This window comes from Anabas testudineus, chromosome 6 (assembly GCF_900324465.2).
Source record: "Anabas testudineus chromosome 6, fAnaTes1.2, whole genome shotgun sequence".
In the NCBI taxonomy this organism is placed as follows: Eukaryota; Metazoa; Chordata; class Actinopteri; order Anabantiformes; family Anabantidae; genus Anabas; species Anabas testudineus.
This window is the reverse complement of record NC_046615.1, coordinates 22,602,213-22,616,413: the sequence shown is the minus strand read 5'-3', so window position 1 is coordinate 22,616,413 and position 14,201 is coordinate 22,602,213. Positions and strand designations below refer to the sequence as shown.

The 14,201-nt window shown below is 43.2% G+C and overlaps 1 protein-coding gene across 1 annotated transcript in view; it reads right to left on the bottom strand.

The window, feature by feature from the left end:
• grm8b (glutamate receptor, metabotropic 8b) overlaps nucleotides 1-14,201 on the bottom strand; it is an 88,162-nt gene that overhangs the window by 50,560 nt on the left and 23,401 nt on the right. Inside the window, exon 3 of the mRNA XM_026366588.1 lies at nucleotides 5,945-6,161. Coding sequence (XP_026222373.1) covers nucleotides 5,945-6,161 — 217 coding nt within the window. The remainder of the gene's footprint in view (nucleotides 1-5,944; nucleotides 6,162-14,201) is intronic.

The following is a 14,201-nucleotide window of genomic DNA, read 5'->3' as shown; positions in this document are numbered from 1 at the left end:
CGGCTGGAACAATAGAGTACAAGTGAAGATTTCTTTGTCATTTCCTTGATGAAGGCTGTGTGACCAACACAGTGTTCAGTGTTAATGCTCTTATTATTAGACGTTTGAGCTTTCAGCTTGTAAACGTGTCTCAGAGCTCCTCCTGTCAAAGCAGCTGTGATTAGCATGAACTGTTCGGCCTCAGGATAACGACGAATGGCACTCGAGAGACAAACAAGCAAAACACATCCGTCTGGAAACCTGAGTCAAGGCGACAGATGCCGCCTTCGCTTTTCAGCTAACATCTGTACACAGGTTTTGAGGTTGAATGTAAAGTAGCAGCTGCAGGGAGCGGCAGGCGACGCCTCAGTCAGAGAGGAGTTCAAACCGGAGTCAGCCGCCAGTCGGGCCGTTTGCCACCGAGAAGCAGGAAGATCCCAGTTCTCCTTCAGGGGAAGCTCTCAGTGTTCGGCTGAGGCAAAGGAATGGTGACAACATGCAGACAGAAGAACAGCTAGTTTCTTTTTTTATTCTCAGATCAAACAGGAAGTCCTGCAGTTTTCCTCCTCTGCAGAGCGCTGTGGTGGCATCGCCAACAAAACTCTGGAGGAGCCTTTTTCCTTCAGATTTTTAAACTACTACACTTCAACGTGGCTTTGAAGCATATTTAACAGGTAATAGCAGCATCACCTTAGTCACGGACAATGCTGCTGGTGTTGCAGAGAAATATATGACATACATACATTTTATCATCATTTATAAGTCATTTAAAAGTGTAGGTCAGTATAGATAACATGGTTCTCTGTTTTCTGTCTGTTAGCACTAAACAAACCTTAAAAACCAGCCGACAGTTTCAGCATCAGTACGTGAGGCTGCAACGGTGACTCAGCGGACCGTGCAGGAGGTCGAGGCTCTCTGCTAAGAAAAGACCCTGCAGCTGGTGGCGAGCAGAGTTCAAAGACTTCAAAGGCAAATGGACAAGAAAAGATATTTAATCTATGGTTAATGAGATTACCAAACTGTGGAAATGACTTTTTAAAGACATTGTGATTTAATGTTAGTGAAGTGTGAAGGAGGAAGTTCAGATGAGGAACTTCCAGGAAAAAGTAAAAAAAAGAGGCTCATTTTGCAGCGATATTATGTAAATGCTCCTTTAATCTGTGACTGATTCTCCCTGCCAACGGGGTCACTCACTCCGCTTTCTGGGCAAGTCTGCTGTCACACGCCAGCTGGAACAGAACAGCCCAGCACAGCTCAGCAGGCGGAGAGGGCCACCTCCGAGCCAGCCCACCCGGGCTCGCGACAGAACAAACCTGAGACTTTTTTAACAGAGAAAAAAAAACAGCTTCCCAGTTCAGATCCAGGTGCTGTTAACTGGTCATGAAGCGTGAGTGGATTAGCTGCACACAGAGATGCAGCGTCACTCTGAGCTGCTTGTTTTGGTCAGGACAATAAAACAAGGCAAACAGGACCAGAACAGCATGTGGCATATTCAAGAAGGCCATTAAAAATCTACAAGCGGCTTGGATTTAGTGCGGTTTGATTTGATTTTATCAGACATTTTTATGCATCTCTGTTAACAATGCATTTCTGTAAAAGCGTGTGTCTTAGTCCCTCCGACTTAAGATGAAGAAGAGAGGAAAGAATCAAAGCAGCTAAGTCAAGAGGATAACACTCTAGTGAGTCTCCTGCCTGATTCTCTTGCAGCAGAGTGTGAAATCACTCATTGAGGTGAAGCTCAGCAGCCCGGAGGAGCAGCTGGTGACATCACAGGCAGGAAAAAGGCTCACTCCACCTGTCAGCTGGCCCAGAGCTCCACCCCCTGCAGGTCAGCACACACCTTAACCTGTGTTCGAGCCTGACCCAGGGGGAGCTCAGAGTTTTCATCCGTCTGTCCCTGAGGTGCTCAGCACGCTGCAGGGAAATCTGCAGTTGTTGTCATGGAGACGGGCTCCACAGGCGGCAGCGGGGATCCTGTATTAGGTTGCAGCCATTAGCACAGGTCTCTGTGGGCCTCAGGTTACACACATCAGTAACATCTGGGAATGTCGCAGCAGGTTACCTCAGATATGAAAATGTACTGAAGCTACGTTTCCTGCTTTTCTTCGTCTTTCATCAGTAAAATCCTTCCTTCCTTTACTTGCCTCCCTCTGCCCAGCTTTCCTTAACTCCTACTTTCCTTAGATCTCATTTACAGACTCAGTCTAATGCACCATATGAATGTGAGTGAACGCTTTCTATACAGCACAGACTGAAAAGACAAACATGCAGGAATGAGCTGTTGTTGCACACAGAGCATGATGGTAGTGCACGTTAAGGTTGATTGTAGTTACGTTATAGACAAAGAGGAAATAAAATAATATCTGTACTTAAAAAGTACAGAAACCTCAAAATTGGACTTATGTGCAATAATTGAGCAAATGTTCAGTGTTTAATGTGGCTCAGCAGTAGTTTTATGGTTGTGTCCATGTGCATAAGGTTTTTAACAATGTGAACACTGTGAAGCAGTGTTTAAGACTGGTTAATGATGGTTAAATTAAAAATGCAGATTGTTTTTATAGCCTTATCTTTAGTTGGGATGAGAAAATGTCTGAATTCATTGTATTGAGATAAGTGTATGTTCAGTGAAGAATCATATCTCAGCTCAAATCAATATATCATCCCAGATTATGGAGACTGTTCCATCGACTGTGCGTCCTGGGGTTCCTACAGCAGCTCAGAGGCTTCATACCATCAGACCTCACTCCCGTTTACAAGATTCACATTCAGGTTGCTAATGAAGCTGTTTCTATGTGCACCAATGTGTGTAGAGATAGCAGCAGCAGAGATGAAAACTCATTGATCCTTCAGAAGAGCCACAGCTGCTCTCTGCACAGTGTCTCGTTATTAATCTGAGGTTCTTAAACGCCTCAATCGCAGCTATTCTTCATGATTACTGCTACCATTTACACACGGAATACAGCAGTGTCACAGGCCCAGGTAAATATGTTGGCATTACAACATCAGGACTATAAACCAGGTTCCCAGAGAGTTTGTGAGGAAGGAAATGAAAAATCAGGCTTCATTATATTTTCAGTATATGCTTATTTTTTACACTGTACGCTCAAGTGGAAATAGTTTTTTCTATTATTACAAAGTAATTCAGCCGAGTGGTTGTTTGAAGAAACATAACATTTCATGTTCATCAAATGCAGGAAATGATTTCGTAATGTGCTATGTTTTAATTCACAGGGGGCACGTGGGCAGAATAATTCAGTGCATTTCTATAATTACCTGTTTGTGGTACTATTTGCACACTGGGTTCAAATTCATACAAACTAAGAGAATAACAGTAAACCAATCAATCAGGATCTCTTTCTCTGTTTCTGAGCCATGCAGAAAATCCAACTTTATCCCAGGATGTCCAAACACGATTGTCTGAAATGTCAGATTCTGACCTAATTAAATGTTGCTCTGCAAAATGACCCGACAGCAGCGTACGTTTCCATAACAGCGACTTTTGTCTGATTATTGGTTGGTATCAGTGCCTGAGAGCAGTGCAACCACAAAGGAGCACAATCCAGCGTCATCTTGTGCCAGTTCGAAGTCTGGATAAATGCAGAGGGTTGTGTCAGGAAGGGTAACCAAACCTAACATGTGAATCATCAACACGACTTCCAAAGTGGATCGGTCACGGCCGGGGTTAACAACGACCGCCACCGGTGCTGTTGACCTACAGGGTGGAAACTGGGCTCCTGTTGGTTGAAGATGGAGAGAAGGCAGGTGTGTTCATAGGGACTTTGAATGTTGGGACTATGACAGGAAAGGAAGGTCGACATACTGCGTGTGCAGGAGACCAGGTGGAAAGGTAGCAACACTAGAAGCTTAGGATCGGGGTTAAAGTTATTTATCATGGTGTGGATAGGAAGAGAAGTGGAGTAGGAGTTATTCTGAAAGAGGAGTTTGTCAAGAATGTTCTGGAGGTGAAGAGTCTGAGTCAGGGTGATGACGCTGAAGCTGGAAACTGAAGGTGTGATGTTCAGTGTTGTTAGTGGTTATGCCCCACAGGTAGGATGGGAGTTAGGAGAAATTCTGGAGTGAGTTAGACGATGTGATGCAGATGGACTGTGTAGACATATTGGTGAAGGGAACAGAGGTGATGAGATTGTGATGGACAGGTTTGGTCTCCAGGACAGAAGGACAGATGGTGGTGGACTTCACAAAAAGGATGGAAAGAGCTGCAGTGAATGCTTTCTTCCAGAAGAGGCAGGAACATGGGGTGACATATAAGAGCTGAGGGAGAAGCACTCAGGTGGAGATCTTGTGCCGATGTAGTAATCTGAAAGAGGTCAGTGACTGCAAAGTATTGGTAGGAGAGAGTGTAGCCGGACAACACAGGGTGATGTGTGTAAAATGACTATGGAGTTAAAGAAGATGAAGAGGACGAAGGCAGAAGATAAGATGGTGGAAGTTGAAAAAGGAGGGGCTACACAGTGAGTAGTTTTTAGGGAGGAGGGGAGACAGGCTCTGGACAGGCACAGGAAGTAGCAAAGATTAGTAAGAGGGAAGTGAGGAGGAGGAGGAGGAGGATGAAGAGTGGAAAGGCAGCTGGTCCTGATGACAAACCTGTGGAGGTATGGAAGTGTCTAGGAGAGGTGGCAGGAGAGTTTCTGACTAGTTTGTTTAACAAGATCTTGGAGAGTGAGAGTAGTGGAAGCTACAGTAGGCTGAGGGAAGAGGTGAGTGTTTGTGAGCAGAGATATGGTTTCATGCTTAGAAAGAGTTCAACTGATGAAGTATTTACTGATGGAGAAGTACAGAGATGGACAAAGAGAGCAGAGAGAGAGGAGCTGTGGTTCGTACGAGGAAGTCTGGAGTGTCAAAGAAGGATGTGAGAGTAGTGCAGGACATGTATGAGAGCTGTAAGACAGTGGTGAGCTGAAGGTGTGAGGCCCCTTCTTGTTTCCTCTCGTGATGGACAAGCTGACAGATGAGGTTAGACAGGAATCTCCATGGCTCTAAGTAAACTGTATTATCTGATAGAAGATCTAATCCCATCAGATTTAATCCAAAAGCATTTCAGAAAAAAAGTCAGATGTTTTAGAGACACAGTATCAAAGATATCATTTGTTTTCTGCTCCCAACACTGATGTATTCAGTCAGAACACACCACTAGATATTGATGATCAAGTGGAGGAGACACAGAGACACATCACTACAAACCCACCATCAACAAAACCTCAGTAGCCCTCACAGCATGGACTCCTCAGCTGCAATGGTTTGATGCTCTTTTATCTTTGCAAAGCGTTTTTCATTTACAGCATCATTACAGACCCAGAAGCTAAAAACACTTTGAGACCCGGACGATATCTACAAAACCGTATTAAATCCAAACAATCCAAAGTGAGAGTGTGAAGGGTATACGCAAGAGCCAACGATGCTATGAAGGGGATAAATTATGTGTAATCAATCGAATCAATTATTAAAACCACAAAGCACAAATCATTTAACTGAGTGCACAAATTACCTTAAATACACCTTCTGAGATCGTGCAGTGCAGCCAATCACAGCCTCTGATTCATCCACGAAACCAGCAGCGCTGCAGAGCCTGAACTCAGCCACCACACACAAACCACTTATCTCCAACATACGTTACCTGCCGCTGAATCTAAACATGTCTCTTACAATTGAATTCATGTCGGCGCTCGCGCGGGTGCAACAACATTTTAATCAGCGAGAGCCGGGTCTGATTACCTCGAGGAGAAAACAGCAGCTACTGCCGCTGTAATTACATCACGAGTCAATTACACGACCTCTCCTCCTGTTCACTCATCACACACCGAGCAGGAACACGAGCGGTTTAATAACCAGAAGTGTCCAACGTGGCGGTTCATCCCGCCTGTCCAGATTTTTATCACGGCAAAGTTTCAGTACAACTAAGTCATGTCTCTTTTTAAGTTCTGAAGAACATCTTGAGGTTTCTTACCGGACTCTCTGGAGATCTGGACGAAGGCTTCAACACCGCTCTCTCCATAGTTTCCCTCAGAGGCGAGTGTGGACACATAGTTCCAGCCCATTGCAGTGACGATGTCCAGCATGGCCTGAGCCTGGTAAGAGTCTGGAGGAACCACGCGGGAGAAGAAGTCATAGCGCGTGTTGTCGCTGAGCTCTGGAGCTGTCGAGGCGTAGCTGATCTGAGGAATCTGTTGAGACAAAGAGGGGTTGCCTGTTTCATTCTAACTATTCAAACTGTGCAAGCACTGGTTCAAGAGTCGGACATGTACAACAGCTGTTTGAGCGTTTAGAGCACATTGGAAAACAGTCTCTTCTCAGTTTCTCCAAAATCAAACTGGAAACAGCAGCAACTTTAGAGTCAGACTGAGAAACTGATGACGTCCATCACATGCTGGAAATAAAAGAATAATAAAAACTAAACTGCAGCAGAATCACTGTAGGTGTGAGCTCATCGAGAATCAACGTTGTCAAACTAAACAGTTCCTACAGATGTTTTAGATTCCTCCAGCTGTCCATCCTGCGTGTGCCCCCCAGAACCACATCTGGTTGTGTTCTGTAAATAGGCAAAAAGGTAATTACAGCTAAGTGGCACAAGGCGACACAGAGAGGGAGAGGGAGGCAGAAAATAGCTAGTGTGCAGATTCAGACAGAGCTCACAGCCAAAAAGGAGAAGGGCAGAGATCTTTGAGGCCTGGATGAAAACTGGAGAAGAAAGTGTCAGGTCGGGAATGATTGTTTGTCGCTGACATTCAGTTTAAAGATGTTTGGGGGGGGGGATCCTAACTGATGGGTTTCCATGAGGGCTGATTGAAATGTCAATACATTTACAATTACTCCCTTTTAAGTGATCAAATAGAACTAATGTGTTTTCAGCAGAGTGCTGAGTTTGAAATGACCTCATGTACAGAAGCAGAACGAATGAAAATCTATTGCCAGGTAACATTTTACAGACCCGTTCAATAAAAACATGATTGATTCGACCACGGGATATCTGTAGAGATTTAAACAGATCAAGTTTGAACCCTAATACCCTGACCTTCCTCAGCCTTCTTAAGTTCAGTTTCTTGTCAGAGTCAAGTTAGCGCGCTCTGCTGTGTGAATCGAGAGGCGGATCAGGTCATAGATCCCACAGACGACAGGCTGATAGGCCGGCCAGTGCTGGATAATGGTTCTTTAGAGAAGGATTGAAGGGCTGATTGATTTCACTTCAATCACAAGCCAGGGTGTTGGGCCAAGCGCTGGCGGATGCCTCATCAGGATTCACAGAGGACGACGGAGGAAGACGGACAGCCGAGGGCCTGAGAGCAATACAAATGTCAGTCAGTCGGCGGCAAATTAAAGACCTGTACTGTAAATATAAACCTGACAGAGCTGCAGGTCCAACACATCAGAGAGGAGCCGAAGAATGTTTCCTCACATGTTTATCTGATGACTGACGGGAGCGATGGGTTAATTTGCAGACTCGTGTCTTCTCTTCAACGTGTCAGGAAATAAAAGTCCTGTTCTAGTCTGAAACTCTGAAAAGTAAAGTTTTAACCAAAGGACGTGATGAATTTTATAAATTAACACATTTTAGAAAACATTTAGAAGTGAGCAGGAAAACACTGAACAAACTTTATGACCTAAAGGTATTTTAGGTCATAAAATACGTTCAATGACAAAATTTCACAGTGAAAACAAAAAAAGAAGAAGAAGCGTAGTTTCTGAAATTAAGTAAAAGGCTAATAACAACAACAACAACAACAATAATAATAATAACAATCCTAATAATTATAATCATAATCATACTAAGACAGAGGGTGACAGGTGATGACATGTCAAGATAAAATATGTATTTAATCAACAAATATGACCAACCCTGATTTAAGAAATCCAGATATGAGGTACTGTACACACAGACACACACACACACACACACACACACACACACACACACACACAGACACACACACACACACACACACACACACACACACACACACACACACACACACACACACACACACACACACACACACACACACACACGGCAGTAAAGCCTGAAGTAACTGCAGCTGCATGAGAATCTAATGGGGACCCTCTCTGGGTATTAATGACTCTCTGTTGGTTGAATAAACAGATGCATCAGTTATTGATGTTCAGTCAACTCCTGCTCGGTTAAAACACCTCAGTTGCTCCTATTAACAGACCCCGGTTCTGTTTTTAAAAAGACCACTTCACCCTGCTTAATGTTAAACGTTATGTTGCTGCTGACCTTTTTCAAACCACATCACAATGTTGAGTGGATACCACAGATAGACCGTAACAGCTCTGAGGATGAGGAACATTGTTATGAAGTGAATCCACTTGGACCCACGTCTCCTCCCAGAACCTCCACAGCGAGGCGTCCTGATCAGCTGCTGAACAACATTTCTCAAACTTCTCCAGTCAACATGAAGAACCTCCTCCAGGCCCCTCAGTGTCGCTGTAGGGGTTCAGTTTGCTTCACACAAACTTAGTGTGGTACAACCACCAAGTTCCCTTGGGACTGATAAAACCCTTTGAAACTTGAATCTCAACTTAAAGAGGGGGTTTTTATTAAGTCTGCTGCAGAAAACCACCAGGAGCACAGTTTCAACATTTCTGCAAATTCAAGAATAATTAAGCCCTGTTCATCTGAGGTCAAATGAATACAGCAAAACGAGATCTGATGCAGGTCTGAAAACAAAAGTCATCTCAGCTGGTCCAAGACCAACACTTTTGGAACCTGTAGCAGCAAAGCTGGATGTGAGAAGACGCATTACTTAAATAAGATCAATGAATAGTTGTCGTGGTGGAATGTGCAGACACAGCAGCCTCAATATTAGTGTCTTTAATGTCTGTTCTGTGCTGTTCTGGTACCCAGGAGAACGCCTGTAGTGGCTAGGGCTCGTTAAAGGGGTAAGTTAGAAGTACCTCAGCTTGTTGTTTGTGCAGTTTGTGTCCCTAATCAAAATTCATCAAATTGCTCAGTGTTTTCTCTGCTGCTAGTTGTTCTCTCTCCTCTTTCCACCCACCACAGTCGAGGCAGATGGCCGCCCACAGTGAGCCTGGTTCTGCTGGAGGTTCTTTCTCTCTTAAGGGGAGTTTTTCCTCTCCACTGTTGCTCAGTGTTGTTCTAGGGTAAGTGTTGGGTTTTCTATCTAATTCTATAGTCTTACTGTTTCTATGTAAAGTGCCTTCAGATGATTTTTGTTGTCAGCAGAGATGTGAAGTTTAAGAGTGGTATGAAATAAGTTGAACTTAAAAAAAGAATATACTCTTATATCCATCTCTTCTGTGAGAGGCACACTGAAGCAGCACAACAGGCAAAACTACTTTATGACTCGAGTTTGGTTTTCTGATTGAGATTTGTGGGAAATGAACATCATCAAATTATAGGAAGTTATGGTAATCATAATAACAGTGATGTGGTTTGTGAAATGAGCAGTTTGCTGTAGTCACACTGAGCCCCTTTTACAGAATAATCTAACTTCTGCCCTGCTGGTGGCTTCTGAAGGAGTCCCTACCATGACTGGGGGACTGCAATTTTAATTAGCAGTCTAATTGGAACCCCTGCTGATCGGCTCGCAGCACACTCACATCATCCTCGCAGCGGTGCAATCACCAGCTCAAAAACATCACTGTGAGGAAACACTATGGGACCTTTTTTCTATTTTATTAAAATAAAAATCAATTAGTTTTTACTGCTACAGCTCCGTACTGAGCTTTTGTTTTTAAGAGCATATTTTTTATTTCCACTTGATCTCAAGTGATGAAACTCGTGTTTCATGTTTATGGAAGAGCAACGGCCAGTTAACTTATATTATCACAGTGTAAATCAGACCAGCGGAAGAATCATCTAATCTATAATAACAGGCAGAAACATTTCAGCTTCTTCAAATTCTTCAAATTAAAGGTTGTTCAGCACTGACGTCCTCATTAGTTTAGGTTGTGGTGTCACTGGTCAGTGAAGACGGCACAGGCTACAACAGGCTGCTAATTAGTCAAATCAATAAAGAACATTTCTTAAAACAAGTTAATCAAAGCAGCTCAGATCTTTTAAGACGTCCGTCTATCTCAGTGATTTGTTACTTGTTTAGTGATTGTGTCTTATGTCAACTGGAAATTAAACAAACATACACAGTTAAAACTGTAGAGACGGTGTCTGTGGGAAGCACCGACAGATTTAACACCACCGTTTGTGTCTGAGAGATAAATCATAACATTACATCTGACTTTACCCTATTTAAAAATCCAGAGCTAGTGAATATAGTGTCATATTGTCCGTTTTTAGAGTTTCCTCCTTCACTGAGGTTTCTTCCTGTTCGTGTTCTAGAGATTTAAAGTTTCCTATTTGTCCACTTCCAGTCATGTAAAGGCAGGTTTTAGATGTTTAAACGGATTCATCACTGACAGAAGACATTTAAAGATGGAGTTTTTTTATTTTTTAAGGTCACTCTGACCGACGAGGTCGCAGTGGGACGAACAGGAGCGATCTACACACGGACATGTTCCACTGTGAAGCGACAGCAGCAATGTGCAGTGTGCTGATAGATGACGTCCTGACAGTGATCATTACCCTCAACACCAGACCTTTACTTTAGCCTGGGAGACTCAACACGCTGGATCAGACCTGGTCTCACACTGAAGACAGATGTGTGTGTGTGTGTGTGTGTGTGTGTGGACATCTTTATATCAGGATACACTCGCTGTTTTCCTGCCGTCTCAGGGTGTTTTCTGGGACAGTGATTGATGCTCGTCATCCTGCGTAAGCTTCAAGCTTTCTGCCCGACTGAACGATGGAAGAAGAAATCCATCTGAGGTGACAGCTCACGTCCATCAGCGTTCATCACTCTGCTCTCTGATTTTCTTTTTTCAACTAAAGCTCTATTTACTGTCATCTGTGTCTTTCCCGGACAATGAACAGCTCCTGCATAACTCGTGCTGCCGCTGCTGCTTCACTTAATGTTTCTCTCTGGCAGTGATCAAATTAAATTAAGGGTGTTATCAGAATGAGTCACTGCCCCGCTGAAAAGTCCCTGCTGGTTATAAAAATAAAAAAAAAAAACGCTTTACAACCAGGCAGTGAATTCAGTTTCCTTTTTAATTAAATGTTTAAATGCATCCGTGCTCTAGTTAATTTCAGAAAAAGTCTGAAAATACGAGTTCATTCTGTAAACACGGAGGCACCTGAAGCATTTAAGGAAGTCAGTCCTCACTGGTCACAAAACCTCAAGAGAGCGTTCTGTTTTTACCACGGTTAGTGTGTAAAAGGCTGCAGAGCTGCAGACATGTTGTTAGGAGGTTCACACAAGTGGAAGGATAAATGTTAAGTGATGATAATAAGCAAATTAAAAGATGCTGTTCTGGCGAGAGGTGAATAAGATTTCTGACTGACCTTGAGCAGCACGTAAAGAGACGGTGGAGGCTTCCTCTACAAATAGTGTGACTGTGCTGTTTGGCAGATAATATCAACTGGCTTCATCACACTTCAAGAAAAAATAGAGATTTGTTCATTTCCACACCAAACACTGAAGGTATGGACCAACAGCTGCCTTCAAACACACTGTGGATTAATTAATTGAGGTCAAACCTTTTAGACTCCACACACTGGTTTAATTACGCAGAGTAATTTTACTGTGCATTTAAAGTTTCACTGAAGCATAAATTATTTCAAATGGCCTTAATACAAATTATATTGTGTAAATGCACTAGAGAAAATAAAACTTGTGTGTAGACAACATTTCGGTGCTTTAACATCTGCTTTTGTGGCCAAACCATGAGCAGGATTTCCAAATCCTCCACTGGACACAATCTTCATCCAACAGCTGAAGTGAAGCTGCATTTGAATTGAAAAAGGAGTTTGAAGGTCGAATCCACAGAGATTTGATGTCTGATAAAAAACACATCACAAGACAACAGAGGAGTGAAAATACTCCTGTGTGACACAGCCTGACATCAACCTCGGTCACATGTCTCTCTGATGGTGTTCCATCTTTTGAAATCTCACGAGACACAAGGTGAAATCAAGTTCAACGCATGATTAGACAGAAGCTGAAATACTGAAATACTGAAAGTACTGATCCATTGTCAGCATCAAAGGACAAAAATAAACTCCTGGTTTGTTTGTTTTTTCCTTGTGAAGAAGCTCACAGAGAGCTCAGAGACTTTCAGTGTCTCCGAACTGCTTCAGACGACACAGAGTGCTGTGTGTCTGCAGACAGATCCTACGGAAACCAGAGAGCTAAATACAGTGCAGTTCAAGAATCACCATCAGTGCAGACGGGGGGAGAACATGATAGCATGTTTTAATTTGCTGAACAACTCGGCTCTTTTGGTGCCGTATACAAAAGCTTCAATTAAAGTCAAACTCTCAGAATCAGTTTTATTAGTAGTAAAAAGACTGTGCTGCCGATGTTACTGCAGATTCCCAGCGTCTTACGTGTCTTACACACCTAGTGTTTCCTATTAGAGCAACCATTCACTGAATAGCCTTAAAACAATGTACAGATGAACTGAGGCTGAAAGACGCGTCATCAGTTTTGGAGTAATGTAGGAAATAAAGTTCTGAAACTGAGACTAAAACCACAGCACACGTGTACATGATCCCATGTAGTGGTTCCACCTCCTAGAACCTCCTCCCAACCTGCTTCCAGCCTGTTGGAGATCCCAACTCCCTCACAGTGGAGTCTCCAAATACGCAGGATTCAGGACATCAGATATTTCTTGCAGTAGAGGACCTGTCACTACGTCTGTGTGTGTGCTCTTAAATTGAAAAGTTTTGTTTATTTTCAGTCAAATCTTTTGACTCCTGACGTAAAAGACCTGATTTCAAGACTATTACATCAATTTTCCTCAACAATCATCTGCAACACAGTTTTGTTTCACTCTCTTCTTTCCCAGAAACCATGGTAATGGATATGAGACTTGTTAAGGAAGCGAACAGCGTGTTTTTGGCAGTAAGTTGCTTTTAAAATGGTCATTAAGGCTCCTTTCTCTAGATCACCCTGTTTAATTACCAACAGCAGCCACGTACCATTACCTGACACCTCCCACCTTGGTAATGTGTTTGGCCTCCAGCACAACCTCAACTTACCTAAATCCAATAGCCTGTTATCAGTTCTAAGTTCAAGGCAAATCCAAAGAACTACACGTGAGCACGATTTGACTGATTATTATGTAACATGGTTCACACTGCAGATGATACCTGAATACTCACAGTATGTGGAGTTAAAATAGTTTTAAAGGTGTAATATCAGAATTCACAGCACGGTCATGTGTTTCATGTTTGCTTTTACTGCTTTTTAAATCTAATTTCCTTCTTTCTCAAAATCTGGAATAAATATCAAAACAAATGTACCCGTATTGTTTCCACCTATAAATAGCTCAGACCTGTCCTCGCTCTGCTCGCTCGCTGCCACATTACTCATCTGAGAAACATAAACCAGGCAGCAGCCAGAAATCGATGGGCTGCACTGTTGTCCTGCTGACTCTCTGAGCTCCGTCCAGTACTGTCTCAGACCTCGCTGAGCCAGGAGACACTGATGTGTCCGTCCTGCTGCTGTCTCTGCATCGCAACCAGCTGGTCCTGATACATACAACCGGCTTTTTGGCCTCCTACAAACAGCTGATGCCAGCCCTCACCTGGTGTCAGAAGTCATTGGACCCACAAAAAAAAAAACAAATGAATCAACAAATGTCTCAGCGAGGCAGTGTGCATCCAGCCTGACCACGGAGCAGACAAACACAGAGTGACGCCATGCTGTCCCCGCACTGTCTCAGCTTTAAGTTTAGATTCTGTCCTCATCCTGCTGAAGACAGCAAGTGTTTATCTCATCTCTGCCCTGAGGGGATTATATAAAGTGCTCAGCTTTAAGAATGGTCCTTCAGTTCAGAAACATTTTCTCCACTCGTGCTCTGCACATCAGCTCAGTGGAGTTTGGAGAGGAGCTGCTGCATTATGGATGTGCAGTCAGATATGGAAGCACGTACGTGGGTGTTTCTCGTGCTCAGACGGTGCAGAGTGGAGTGATGTATGAACAGACTGAGAGCTCTTCATACGTGGACGGCTGTTTCGCAGATTTTATCTATGTTCACGCGTCTTATTCTTAATTTATCACAACATTACTTCAGCAGAGTGAGTTGACATAATAACCTGTGTAATTTAAATGCAAATTTCAGCATCCAATAATTAAAACCAAGAGATCTATAACTATTATGTGAGGAGG